We start from the raw sequence: 12,700 nt of genomic DNA on the forward strand, positions 1-12,700 counted from the left end.
TGACAGACTAGGTCAAGCCACTCCTCACCTGAAAAACAGCACTGTAAATCCAGATGACCCCACTAACTACCAACCAATCTTCAATACACTGCATCCAGGAAAAATCTTGGAAAAACGGATGTTAACTTCACCTCAGCCCTCATACTAGTAAATTGATCCATGATTTTTGATATCGTCAACCATGCATCACTAATAAGGAGCAAGTAGGTGCACACAACAGAGCACAACAGTGGGTGAGGTCTTTCCTCATGGACAGAACAAAAACGACCTTTCAGATTCAACAAAATAAACTGTGGTGCCACGCAAGACTCAAAACTATCTCTACTGATTTTCAACATATACTTTGCCCCACTTAAGATGGTCATAAAAAGCACAGAACCACCTGCTAGATCTATATAGATGACACACAAACCATTTTAAATCTACCATGAGTGAGGACAGTAATAACACCCTCACTAACTGCCTAACCTAAGGAAACACATGATTGACAACTTGAAACACAGTCCAGACAAGACATAAATCACCCAATGTTACACCTGAAGCAAGCAACAATAGCCTGCCCTATGATAACTTCAAAACTTTAAAAGTGCTCATGAGCTTTCAGATTACAGACAACGGATTAACTCAGGAACCACAAATAATAGCCTCAGCCTCAGGAACCACAAATAACAGCCTCAGGAGCAAATGCTTCTACAATCCTTTCTCATCACTAAGATAGCACCCTTCCTCACCTTCTCTCATATGACTCTTGCTGGCATATGGCTGGTTTTATCAGAATTGGCTGTGCCAACAGCATATCTTTGCATGCCTGTTTGCCCTACTAAGAAACTTCAACGCATCCAGAACACAGTGGAAAAATTACTACTGGGACTTCAGAGGCCAGGAGCTGAATTCATCCATGGAAAGCTGATTCCATACCAATCAGGAAGAGTACTGATCCAGCTACAAAGTGCTACTACAGATCACATGCTACATCAGAGAGTGAGACAGGAGATTGGCTTTCTCAAACATCCACACAATATGAGGAATTAAACCATAACTGCTCCCTAATGTCTCACAGCAACCTAGGTGCCCCTTACCCATGAATATTTTAACATATACACTCAAACACACTATATGCTTACCACCTTAGCCACTCACAAGCAGCATTTAACCCCCCGAATCCCCCACAGACTTCAAACTGAATAATCCACCTCTACAACATGCTTAGAGACTATAAACCTGGCCAAAGCATCCCAACAATATGGGCATATGAGTTGTACTTTCTGAACAAAAATGCCTATATGACCTTTACATAGTAAACCTAGAAAGTCACACCCATTCAGGTCCCAGGGTACTTCCGGTCTGCACTCATCAACATAATAGTAAAGCTAACATGCGCTTTCCCTCCCCACCCATTAACCAAGCCCAAGAGCTCCTGGAGAAAATGCAAATGGCTGTAGTGCATGGTTTAAGTCCCATTTACAAACCATAATATATTTCTACCCTCTCTGACTATGAACAGTTGGCCCATTACCACTACTTTGAATAGTAATTTACACAACCCCATCAATGAATATAAGCTGAGGTGAAGAATATGACCTATAATGCACTGTACTGTATATCCCAGGAGCCACCTTGGTGCATGTGCTCCTAACAGTACCATTTTTCATAACATCTAATAGGTCATGTAATTAATTTTTCTTTCAAAGTAAAGACCTCAGAGTTATTGTATGAGAATGAAGAGTAATGTTTCTGAAAATAAGCTTTCACGGATATCTATGAGTGCCATAAATTAACACCATGATGGAGGGAGGTTATCTTACGCCATACATTAGATGGTGTGTGCTCTCTGTAATCCATTATAGCGCATATCTGTATATTCATTCATATGAGTGAAGGGATTTGCAAGGCGTGAGTCTTGCCTTTACATTGAGAGTAATCAATTGGATCCCGCAGGACTTGCTCGCCTGGGACACCCCTACTGTTGTCTCTCCTGCAATTGCACGTGGTGCTGCCAGGATCTCTTGAAAACCGTCAAAAGCCATAGGGCCTTTTTGCTAACGTGTTTCTCCTTTTTAACTGCCCTTACACTAATGTAGTTGTGAGCTAAACCTGAATTATCCTCTCTCGGCTGCCATTCTCAACAATAAGTCCTGCCCGTGGTGTGAGGCACATGGAATAGCTGCAGAATCGCAGCCAGCCCATTTGCCTTGCTCAAAATGGCCTCTAAACTGGACAGTGCTACACTGCAGAAAGGGCTTGTGGTGCTCTAACAGTCAAAGTCAAGATACAATAGACTAGTGGAAAATAATTGAGCCATGTTGCAATGGGCCAACTTTATGCACTCTCTGCTTCACAAAGCAGGTGGTTGACAGCACAGTTCAAGCCAGATAGATTTGCAAAAAAGTCAAAGCTCTCTATAACAAGGCATACAAATGGGTGATTGTACTAAAAAAGAGAATAGTAACAAGAGCAATACAGTATGTTGTACTGATGTGCAGGTCACCTTTTCAAATTGTAAAAATTCTTATTGCAAAAGATTAATTTTCATACATTTGAATTCATTATTTTGGTGTGGGTGCATATTGTTAACGTCCCAGTAACAAACCAAATATGTGATATGATATGATAGGTTATTTATAACGCACTTAAAATCTAGAGGTTTCTAAGCATGGTCCCGTCTTGCTGCCAAAGCGAGCACGTTGCCCCTGAGCTATCCTCCCGAGACTATATAGAGTTTTGCTTAGTTGATACTGAATTTGCTATCACATTTGTACAACTAAAATCCACTGAGAGATAAACTGGCCAATGTGTAAAAGTATGCATAGGAAAAAAACAAAGTGTTAAATTACCTCTTTTGTTCGGTGCATAAAACTCAACAGCTTTTTGGGCACTGCCTTTGTCGAATATGATTGGCACTGCTGGGCCGTGGTCAGCTGGGCAACTACCAATTCCAAATCTTACTGGATATTTCTGTGGGAAAAGTATGAATATGTGAAATTAAAAGAGGATATTGAGGAAGTACAGCATTGTGTGTCCAATGTTTCTCTAAATATGTAAAAAATATAATTTTCATTTCAACAAAGTGAATAGAAACTGGGTACCACAAAGTGCACTTCTCCATAATGCTTAAACAGTTGTGCGACTAAAAGTCCATTGATGTGCCACTGAGGCAGTGTCCTAATTATATCGCTTTTGTACTGCTGATTTAATCAATTTTTAACTGGTGTTCTCGGATTGCAGAGCTCATCAGAGATGTGAATACCAATGTTTACTCTTAAGTTGCACGACTGTATGCTGTAAGAAACCTGAGGGTATTCTCACACCTAGACCCCTTGTATCCTCTGCACAGGTGGCCAGGGAAAGGCCATCACTATTGGATCCCAACGCCAGGAGCAGAGAAGGGAGGGAGGATCACCTTGGTGGAGGCTCCTTGGGAACTGGGAGTGAGGTGCCCTTGGGCGAGACATGGTGTCCCCCTTTCTCTAGTGACAACCAACACAACCCCTCCCCAACCTTTATGGGCTAAACCAGTTCTCATTTCTTTACAATTGACACTTGACAGCAGTGATCGAAGTGAGCAGGAACGGTCGGGAGCGGTGTTCCACTACTTTTATTTTGTTCGGTTTAGCATTCCTATACTTTTTACGACCATATTCACCATTCTGTGTAGAGGATGTGTCCATTCCTGTGCAAGTGTAACCTTTTAATGGGAGCCTTAGTTACTAGTCACTGACTATTGCAATGCCCCGACTGCAACACCTTGTCACATGTTACACTATGCTTCCACCTACCCTCTCCCCTGCCAAGACCACAGCTCCACTACTTTTTTTGGTTCACTTCTACCACTGCTTGACAGTACTGGGACGAAGAAGAGGCAGCTAAGAGTAATGAAGACTATGCTCTTTTACCTCTCTAGTAATGGGAAGAGGAAGGTACCTGCTATGAGTAGTGAGGGTCATGCATGGCCCTTTAATGAGAGTCAGGCACAGGGCTGGATAATCACCCACACATGCAGCCTGTCAGAGGGCTGCATGTGTATAGATGAAGCCTAACCCAGTGGTAGAGGGAATCAACAGGAATCGACAGGAGAAGAAATCAGGAGGCCGGAGCAAGCAGCAGAGGGCTGTTCAGCATGGCCTGGGAGTGGGGACTCCCTAGAGCAGACCGAGAAAGGTGAAGGGAGGCGTGCTGGAAGGCTGCACCGTTCCTTTCTATTTAAAGTGCTAATTCCCCTGTGGTGGAGGACCACCCCAGGAGTGTCTGAGGTGCAGAAACTGGAGCCCTGGGATTAGAGGAAAGAGGCAGTGTGATCCGGGCTGCAGCCGAAACATCCTGTGACCAGTGAGTTTAATGGGCTTGAGAAACCAGGTGCATGTGGATGATCTTAAGCACTTTATAATAACACATTGTATCGGAGTGGTCGCATGAGGTAAGGAGCATGTTTTCAAAGATCTCTGAACAGTGAACAGCTCAATTAAAGTGGAACGGACATCTATACTTGTTAAACAAGGGGAATACTTTGTATCAGAGGGGTCACGTGTAGCAACAAAGATGTTCTCGAAAGTTTCTGGACACCGAACTATCCAATTACTGCAAAGCGAGCAGTTATATATGTCTACCATTAAACAAAAGGAAAGATCTTGCATCGGAGTGGTTGTGTGTGATAAGAAACACAACTTCGAAGGTCCCTGCACTTTGAACTTAATATGAAGGGAAAACAAACCTTAGGCAAGCGGTTTAATTATTGAACACCAAATTGAAGTAAGACTTTGCTGCTAAACTGAACTAAGCCTTTGCTAAGCCTTTGCTACTCAACAGAATTAAACAGTTGACATTTAAAAGAGGAAAGAAAGTTTAAACCTGTACAATTCATTATACCTTGAAGTGCTAAAACGAAGATAATTATAAAACCAACAATTGTATGCTGAAATATAATGAGAGGTGACAAGAACAGGCCAACAAAGGACATTGCAGCCTGATACACAGTGACATGTTAAACCCGTGGAAAAACTACACAATTATCTGAACTGTGCACTTGAAAACAATATTAACCAAACTGGAATATAAATACATTCTGTGTTTCTTTTGGAATGGTGTAACTTGGAACTTGGGGAAGGCAACCGTGAGTCCTGACTAGGATTCTTTCATTTCAATCATTTTGTGTGCTTTGGAACTTGGGCAAGGGAACTATGAGTCCTGATTAGAAGCCTTGTATTTCAAGGTCATTTTGTGTGATTTGAACTTGGGGAAGGAAATCCCAAGTCCTAACAAGAGGGCCCATAAATCGGCAGTGGAGTCTACATGTATTATTACCAATCTGAAACTCAGATCTTGCAAGAGCAAGTTGAAGGGTGATCAGCCGGCCCAAACAACCTTTAAGGGGCCCTAGAGTCAATCCCATATTGATTACCTCATTATTACGACCAGCAACTGGTTTAGGACCACGGACCTGGTCATAAACGATCGGAGTGAGAGTGATCACAAGCCCCTACCCCTTAGTTGTGATCTAGCTAGTGGTGGGCCTTGTGGGGGGGTCATCATGGAGACCTACCCAAAATATGAATGTGGAGGGGCATGCCAGAAAAACTTTAAAATGGGCGGATTGGATCGGCAGGGATGGTAAAAATGAGGCCTATGGGGCCATTGTGGATAACCTGGGTATTATCTGTGCTTGTATCTGGTGTGACCAATTGTTGTGGAATTTGAAACTCTGTCAAAGATACTAATACCATTCTTGTCCACCCACTGGAGGAAGGCAAAATGAAGGTTAGAGAAAAATAACCCCTGGTATGAAGAGGAATGTGCAGTGGCAAAAAGAGAGTTTGTTCTCCACGCCAGATAGCCTAACCCGATACATAGACTAAAGTACAAACAGCTTCTAGCTGCAAAGAAAAGACATGAAAAAAGTGCATGGGAGGGTTTTTTTGAGGCAATGGTCCAAAGAGATATGGCAAGGTTTTGGAAACTGGTTACCTCCTGTGCCCTTGGTGGCGTGTGGCCGCTGCAATGTTATATCCCAGGCGTTGCCTGGAGGGCGCATTTTTAAAATTTATTTACAGATGGCGGTTATTCGACAGAGGGGGAAGTAAATAAAGAGCTGCCACCTCTCCCACTGAAGGGGCAATGGTTATTTCCAACCTGGAGGTGAGAGAGGCTTTGTGTTCCCAGAAACTGGGTAAATCAACAGGGCCTGACTTGATACCGTTGGATTTCTGCCGGGATGAATCATTAATATGGATCCCGGTATTGACAAGACTTTTTAATGCGGTTATATGTGCAAAAAAGGACCCTAGTACTTAGACTGAGGCCACAATAGTCCCAGTATATAAGAAGGAAGGCAAGAAGCAGCCCAAAAAGTACCGCCCTATATCCCTGCTGGATTCCATTGGGAAGACCTTTGGCAAAGTATTACAAACCAGACTACAGGTATGCGTGGACGACACTGGTATCATTAGCAATGCACAGGCGGGGTTCAGGTTGGGTTGAGGAACTGTTGATCATGGTTTTGTGTTATTTCTACTTATTCAAAAGTGCACTAAGTTGCTTAAAACAAAGCTATCTGTTATCTTCCTCGACCTGAAATCAGCGTTCGATTCAGTGCCCAGAGAAAACCTGTGGCAAGTCCTAAAGATTAGAAATGCTCCCCAACCCTTTATAGAAGCAATTAAATTGCTCCATGAGAAAGCCTCAGTTCCCCTTCAGTATGGGACTGAAGGGGAACATACTAAGCCATTTGAGGTAAACAGGGGGGTGCGCAGAGGCTACGTCCTGGCTCCGCTCCTGTTTTTGCTCTATACCCAGGAAATAGTCAATGCCTTGCAACAGGCTGTATGTGATGTGCCTAGATCTGCTTCTACGAGGTGGCCCACTTTATTCTTTGCTGATGATGATGCAATACTTGCAACAACCCTGAAGGGACTTAAATAGCACTTGATATCTTACTGGGGAAATGCAAGGAACCTGGCCTGTAATGAAATCTTACTAAAACAAAGGTAATTTGTTTTTAAGCCACCGTTTATCAAGTCCCATACACTGAGAATCGAAGTAGAAGGGTGGAGATTGGTGCAAGTTAGGTATTTTGATTATTTGGGGATCAAATTTAAAGAGGTAGGAGGATGTGCTGATCAATTGGTGAAAGCTAAGGTTAACCTATCAAAGTACAGGGGGGAATTTCTTCCTTTTTCTGGAGCCATGGTAGTGGGGCAATCTCTGAGGCTGTGGAATTGCTTGACAAGCAAGCCCTCCCAACTGTGTTTTATGGCGCTGAGATATGGGGCTATACTCCCTCAAAAGGCCTATCTATAATTCAGAATACCTTTCTCAAGAAACTGTTGTTGTTACCTAAAAATGCCCTGACATCACTGATTCATCTGGACCTGCAGACATGGCCAGTAGCCACTCAGATTGCCCTAAAGCCAGTGCTTATTGGGTGAGAAATTGGACCGTCACTGGTTTCATTCCTTACGGATTAGAGATTTCCTTTAATTTAATGGTGCGGCCAACTGTGGGTGTGTGCAGCATGTGTAATCCATGCTAATAGGGCTAACCGCAGAATCCGTTTGGACTGCCTCTTCAGAATGCCGGCCTACCTTTAAAGGTGACCTGAAAATAAAATCCAAGCTTGTTGCCAGGTCCAACTTAGAGTCTGCAGGCAGTGCCCTGAAGAATGGGCCAGAATTCATACCTATCAGTATGATGGAGAATTGCAAGCATATCTGGGATGAGATTCACCCACCCTATGAGCGCTCCCTTTATGTACGCTTTAGACTAGGGATATTATATATTGCTTACTATACTTGATTATGGTCTGTTTCTAAGTCTGGTGTTTGTCCTTTGTGGCGAGTATCTGTTGAAACTCTATTGCACTTTACGCTAATCTGCCCTGCTTCTCGAATTCTGAGAAGTAGGTACTTGAGGCACATCTTGTTGGAGCGGACCATAAGAAATACACGTGATGCCATGCAGTTTTTAACCTGTTCTTTGGAGTGGAAGGTTATATTTACAACAGCACGCGCATCGCGCCTCGCTCTTAAGAAGCATATTGTTGGGTACTGGATGATTACGCACATGCCACCATTGAGAGACTGCAAGCTTGCTTTCCTATCTGAGGAGTCCCTATTGCTAGCAGTTTCTTCTGCTTTTCTTTGTATAACTTTTATAGTATCTGCGTGTTTTAACCCTATGTATTAATCATAATGTATAAAATTAATTATTTATGGTCATGTTTTGCTAAAGGTCTATCCGTATAAAGCTTTCGAAATGAAATGAATGATAAAGACATTCTGGGGCCAATTCATAGAATTCGGCGCACTAGTGGCGCACGCGGCTGGCGCACAGTGTGCGCGTGCGGTAGTCTGCGCCAGCCGCGTGCGCCGATACACATTCAGGCGCACAGCGTATTCATGGATTCCAACATCCACAACCAGCCGTGGCGCAGAGTGGCGCAGCGACCCTGCAGCAGCGTCAGTTACGCCCCCAAGAACGCCCCTCGCGCAGGGAAAAGCCATCAAAATCCCCAATCCAGCGCAAAGGGCAGCAGCAAACGCAGAGCGGGGAGCGTGTATTTCAGGGGTGTGCGGGTGTTCCCACACGCGATAGGCCTGGGTACGTGTATTACAGGGGTGCACGAGAAATCCTACACGCGATTGGCCTGGGTACGTGGATTTCAGGGGTGCGCGAGAAATACTACACGCGATTGGGCTGGGTACGTGTATTACAGGGGTGCGCGAGAAAATCTACACGCGATTGGGCTGGGTACGTGGATTTCAGGGGTGCGCGAGAAATTCTACACGCGATTGGCCTGGGTACGTGGATTACAGGGGTGCGCGAGAAATTCTACACGCGATTGGCCTGGGTACGTGGATTTCAGGGGTGCGCGAGAAATTCTACACGCGATTGGCCTGGGTACGTGGATTTCAGGGGTGCGCGAGAAAATCTACACGCGATTGGGCTGGGTACGTGGATTTCAGGGGTGCGCGAGAAATTCTACACGCGATTGGCCTGGGTACGTGGATTTCAGGGGTGCACGAGAAAATCTACACGCGATTGGCCTGGGTACGTGTATTACAGGGGTGCGCGAGAAAATCTACACGCGATTGGCTTGGGTACGTGTATTCCGGGGGTGCGCGAGAAATTCTACACGCGATTGGCCTGGGTACGTGTATTACAGGGGTGCGCGAGAAATCCTACACGCGATTGGGCCTGTGCGAGTGGGGCAGTGTATTACGTGGGTGTGCGGGAAGTTGAAGAGGTGAATTGCCAGTGTGGGTCCTCCCAGGTCTCCCCTCTAGCCCCTCCACGACCTCTGCAGGCAGCCCACACCACAGGGGACTACCCTGCACCCCTGGTCATGTCCCGCAGGCAGCCCATCCACCATGGGCATGCCCCCCAGCCAAGCCACATGTCCCCTTGCACCCCCACCCCCCAGCACCGTGGGGCACCTGCCAGCAGGCCCCCAACCATGTCCCACTCATGTCCCCTTGCACCCCCACCCCCCAGCACTGTGGGGCACCTGCCAGCAGGCCCCCAAACATGTCCCCTTGCACCCCCACCCCCCAGCAGGCCCCCACTCATGTCCCCCTGCACCCCCACCCCCCAGCACTGTGGGGCACCTGCCAGCAGGCCCCCACCCATGTCTCCCACCACCCCCACCCCCCAGTCACCAGGGGCAGCCTCCACCAGGCCCCCACCCATGTCTCCCACCACCCCCACCCCTCCAGTCACCAGGGGCAGCCTCCACAAGGCCCCCACCCATGTCTCCCACCACCCCCACCCCTCCAGTCACCAGGGGCAGCCTCCACCAGGCCCCCACCCATGTCTCCCACCACCCCCACCCCTCCAGTCACCAGGGGCAGCCTCCACAAGGCCCCCACCCATGTCTCCCACCACCCCCACCCCCCAGTCACCAGGGGCAGCCTCCACCAGGCCCCCACCCATGTCTCCCACCACCCCCACCCCTCCAGTCACCAGGGGCAGCCTCCACCAGGCCCCCAACCATGTCTCCCACCACCCCCACCCCCAGCAGGCCCCCACTCATGTCCCCTTGCACCCCCACCCCTCCAGTCACCAGGGGCAGCCTCCACCAGGCCCCCAACCATGTCTCCCACCACCCCCACCCCTCCAGTCACCAGGGGCAGCCTCCACCAGGCCCCCAACCATGTCTCCCACCACCCCCACCCCCCAGCAGGCCCCCACTCATGTCCCCTTGCACCCCCACCCCTCCAGGCACCAGGGGCAGCCTCCACCAGGCCCCCAACCATGTCTCCCACCACCCCCACCCCTCCAGTCACCAGGGGCAGCCTCCACCAGGCCCCCAACCATGTCTCCCACCACCCCCACCCCCCAGCAGGCCCCCACTCATGTCCCCTTGTACCCCCACCCCTCCAGTCACCAGGGGCAGCCTCCACCAGGCCCCTAACCATGTCTCCCACCACCCCACCCCTCCAGTCACCAGGGGCAGCCTCCACAAGGCCCCCACCCATGTCTCCCACCACCCCCACCCCCCAGCACTGTGGGGCACCTGCCAGTAGGCCCCCACTTATGTCCCACTCATGTCCCCTTGCACCCCCACCCCCCAGCAGGCCCCCACTCATGTCCCCTTGCACCCCCACCCCCCTGCAGGCCCCCACTCATGTCCCCCTGCCCCCAGGTCCTGACGAAACGCAATCATGGCAGTAATGGGCAGCATACCCAGCACAAACACCCAGCCAAGGATTGCATCCACCCACATAGTAGATGCAATTACATGATACAACCCCAATGGCAAGTATGTAAATGAACACATGTCCGTCTCACACACACATACACAATGGGTGCAAGTGAATGTCAAAACCCATATCATGACATGCATGAAACCAATGAGAAAATACCACAAATGTAAGTAATAAATATATGTATTAAAGATGAAAATGAAGTAAAGAAATAAAACACACAACAATGGGGATGACAAAACAAATGGTCCATGTCCGAGAACTAATAGAAAAAATCAAAAAACAAAGGAATCCAAAAACTAATGCAGTCCAAAGCAAAATAATGGGTGGAAAAAATAAGGAAACACCATTGCCTCATGGTGAACACAAATATAAATCCAACAAATGTTTTCCAAACATCAAACTATGTACAAGAATATCCCAGGGTCCATGAGCCCAACACCATAAATGAAACCTACTACTACTAACTAATAAAAAAAATATATACAGAAAAGTGGCCATTGTCCGAGCGGTCCAAAAAAAACTTAAAAAATAAAGGAAACCTAACACTAACTAACTAAAGAACTATATACAATGGCAGCGGGCAAGTCCTGCGGCTCACTCTGTGATGTTGCCGGCCAGGGCATCATCGAACTCCATGTCGATGTCCCGGAGGCGGGACTCTGTCCTAGCCCCGAGGTCTCGCAGGGACAACCCCGTGTCCACCTCAAACTCCCTGCGAGCTTCCTCGAGGCACTCAGCCCGCCTCAACGCCCGACGCATGGAGAACTCCGCCCTGACCATGGTGAGCCACTCCTCTTCCGCCCGCTGCCGCTCCGCACCTATCCGCTGGACCAACTGCTCCCACACGGAAGACACTGCCATCCCAGGGTTCTCCTGCCCTCCGGCCGATGCCTGCCCCTCTGATCTTGATGGCCCCGAGCCATGATGCCTCCCACGTCGAGCCTGCTGCTGCCTCCGATGCCACTGCCTCTGCCAGCACGACGGCATCCAGGCTGATGGAATCCACCGATGCCGTCGTGCACGTGCCCTGCCAGATGATGCCGGCACATCCTCCATCTGCAGGGGGACAGTTGCTGGTGTGTCAACCCCTGCTGGACCTTCGACTCCCGACTGTGGCAGGGATGTGGTCCCCACCGAGCTGGCTGCGTTGGTCGGGGCAGGTCCACAGGGGGCCCTGGTGGCATCTGGGCCGGAAGACGGCATGGAGCACGACTGGCGCATAGCCTCCACAGAGGAGGAGAGGGTCGCCAGAAGGCCACACACATGTAGGAAACCCCCGACCATGGCGGCTCCCAAATGGTTCACATACGCACGGTGCTCTTCGTGATGATGTGCATGCTCCTCCCGGGAAGCATGCACCTCATCACGAATGCCAGCCGTGCGCAACGCGACACCAATCAGGACCCTCTCCACACGGCCAGGGGTCCCCTCGTCCGCAGGTAGAGGAGTGTCAGATGACATGGACATCTCCCCTACCTGCGGACGGGCCTGGGATGGGGCATCCCTGCAGGTGCATGGTGGTGCAGTCACAGTGTCAGGGACAGTGACATGCACAGGCACCTCCACGGCGACCTGGGCTGCCTCCTGCCCCTGGCCCTGGACTGCACCACTTGCACCAGCGGGGATGCCCCCACCAGGCCCCATGTGTGGCTCAGTAGCGGCCTCCTCCCCCTCTGTGGAAACCACCAACCTGGATGTCTCCACGCCGTCTTCCGGCGGTGCAAGCCCCTGTGGGGGCTCACCCACCCCTTCCGCTGCAGCCGTGGCGGCATCCCCGCCGCTCTGCTCCACAGCGCCTTCTCCGCCCTCTTCTTCACTTGCCACTGTGTAGAGGGAGACATAGAACACAAGCATCAGGGTACTGTACAATGGTCCCCTAGACAGGAAGCAACAGCAGATGAGTGGCACTGTCATACATCACTTCCATCATGTCCCTCCACAACACATGGGTCAGTGCAGGCAAAACACATACAGTAACAGGCATGGCATACATGACCAAGGGA

General features: G+C 49.0%; 1 protein-coding gene across 1 annotated transcript in view; it reads right to left on the reverse strand.

Annotated features, from left to right (window-relative positions):
• LOC138520953 (intelectin-1-like) overlaps nucleotides 1–12,700 on the reverse strand; it is a 480,959-nt gene that overhangs the window by 171,172 nt on the left and 297,087 nt on the right. The window contains exon 6 of the mRNA XM_069633410.1: nucleotides 2,835–2,955. Within this exon, the coding sequence (XP_069489511.1) occupies nucleotides 2,835–2,955 (121 nt within the window). The remainder of the gene's footprint in view (nucleotides 1–2,834; nucleotides 2,956–12,700) is intronic.

This window comes from Ambystoma mexicanum, chromosome 1q (genome assembly GCF_040938575.1).
Source record: "Ambystoma mexicanum isolate Mex_15411 chromosome 1q, UKY_AmexF1_1, whole genome shotgun sequence".
NCBI classification, from domain to species: Eukaryota; Metazoa; Chordata; class Amphibia; order Caudata; family Ambystomatidae; genus Ambystoma; species Ambystoma mexicanum.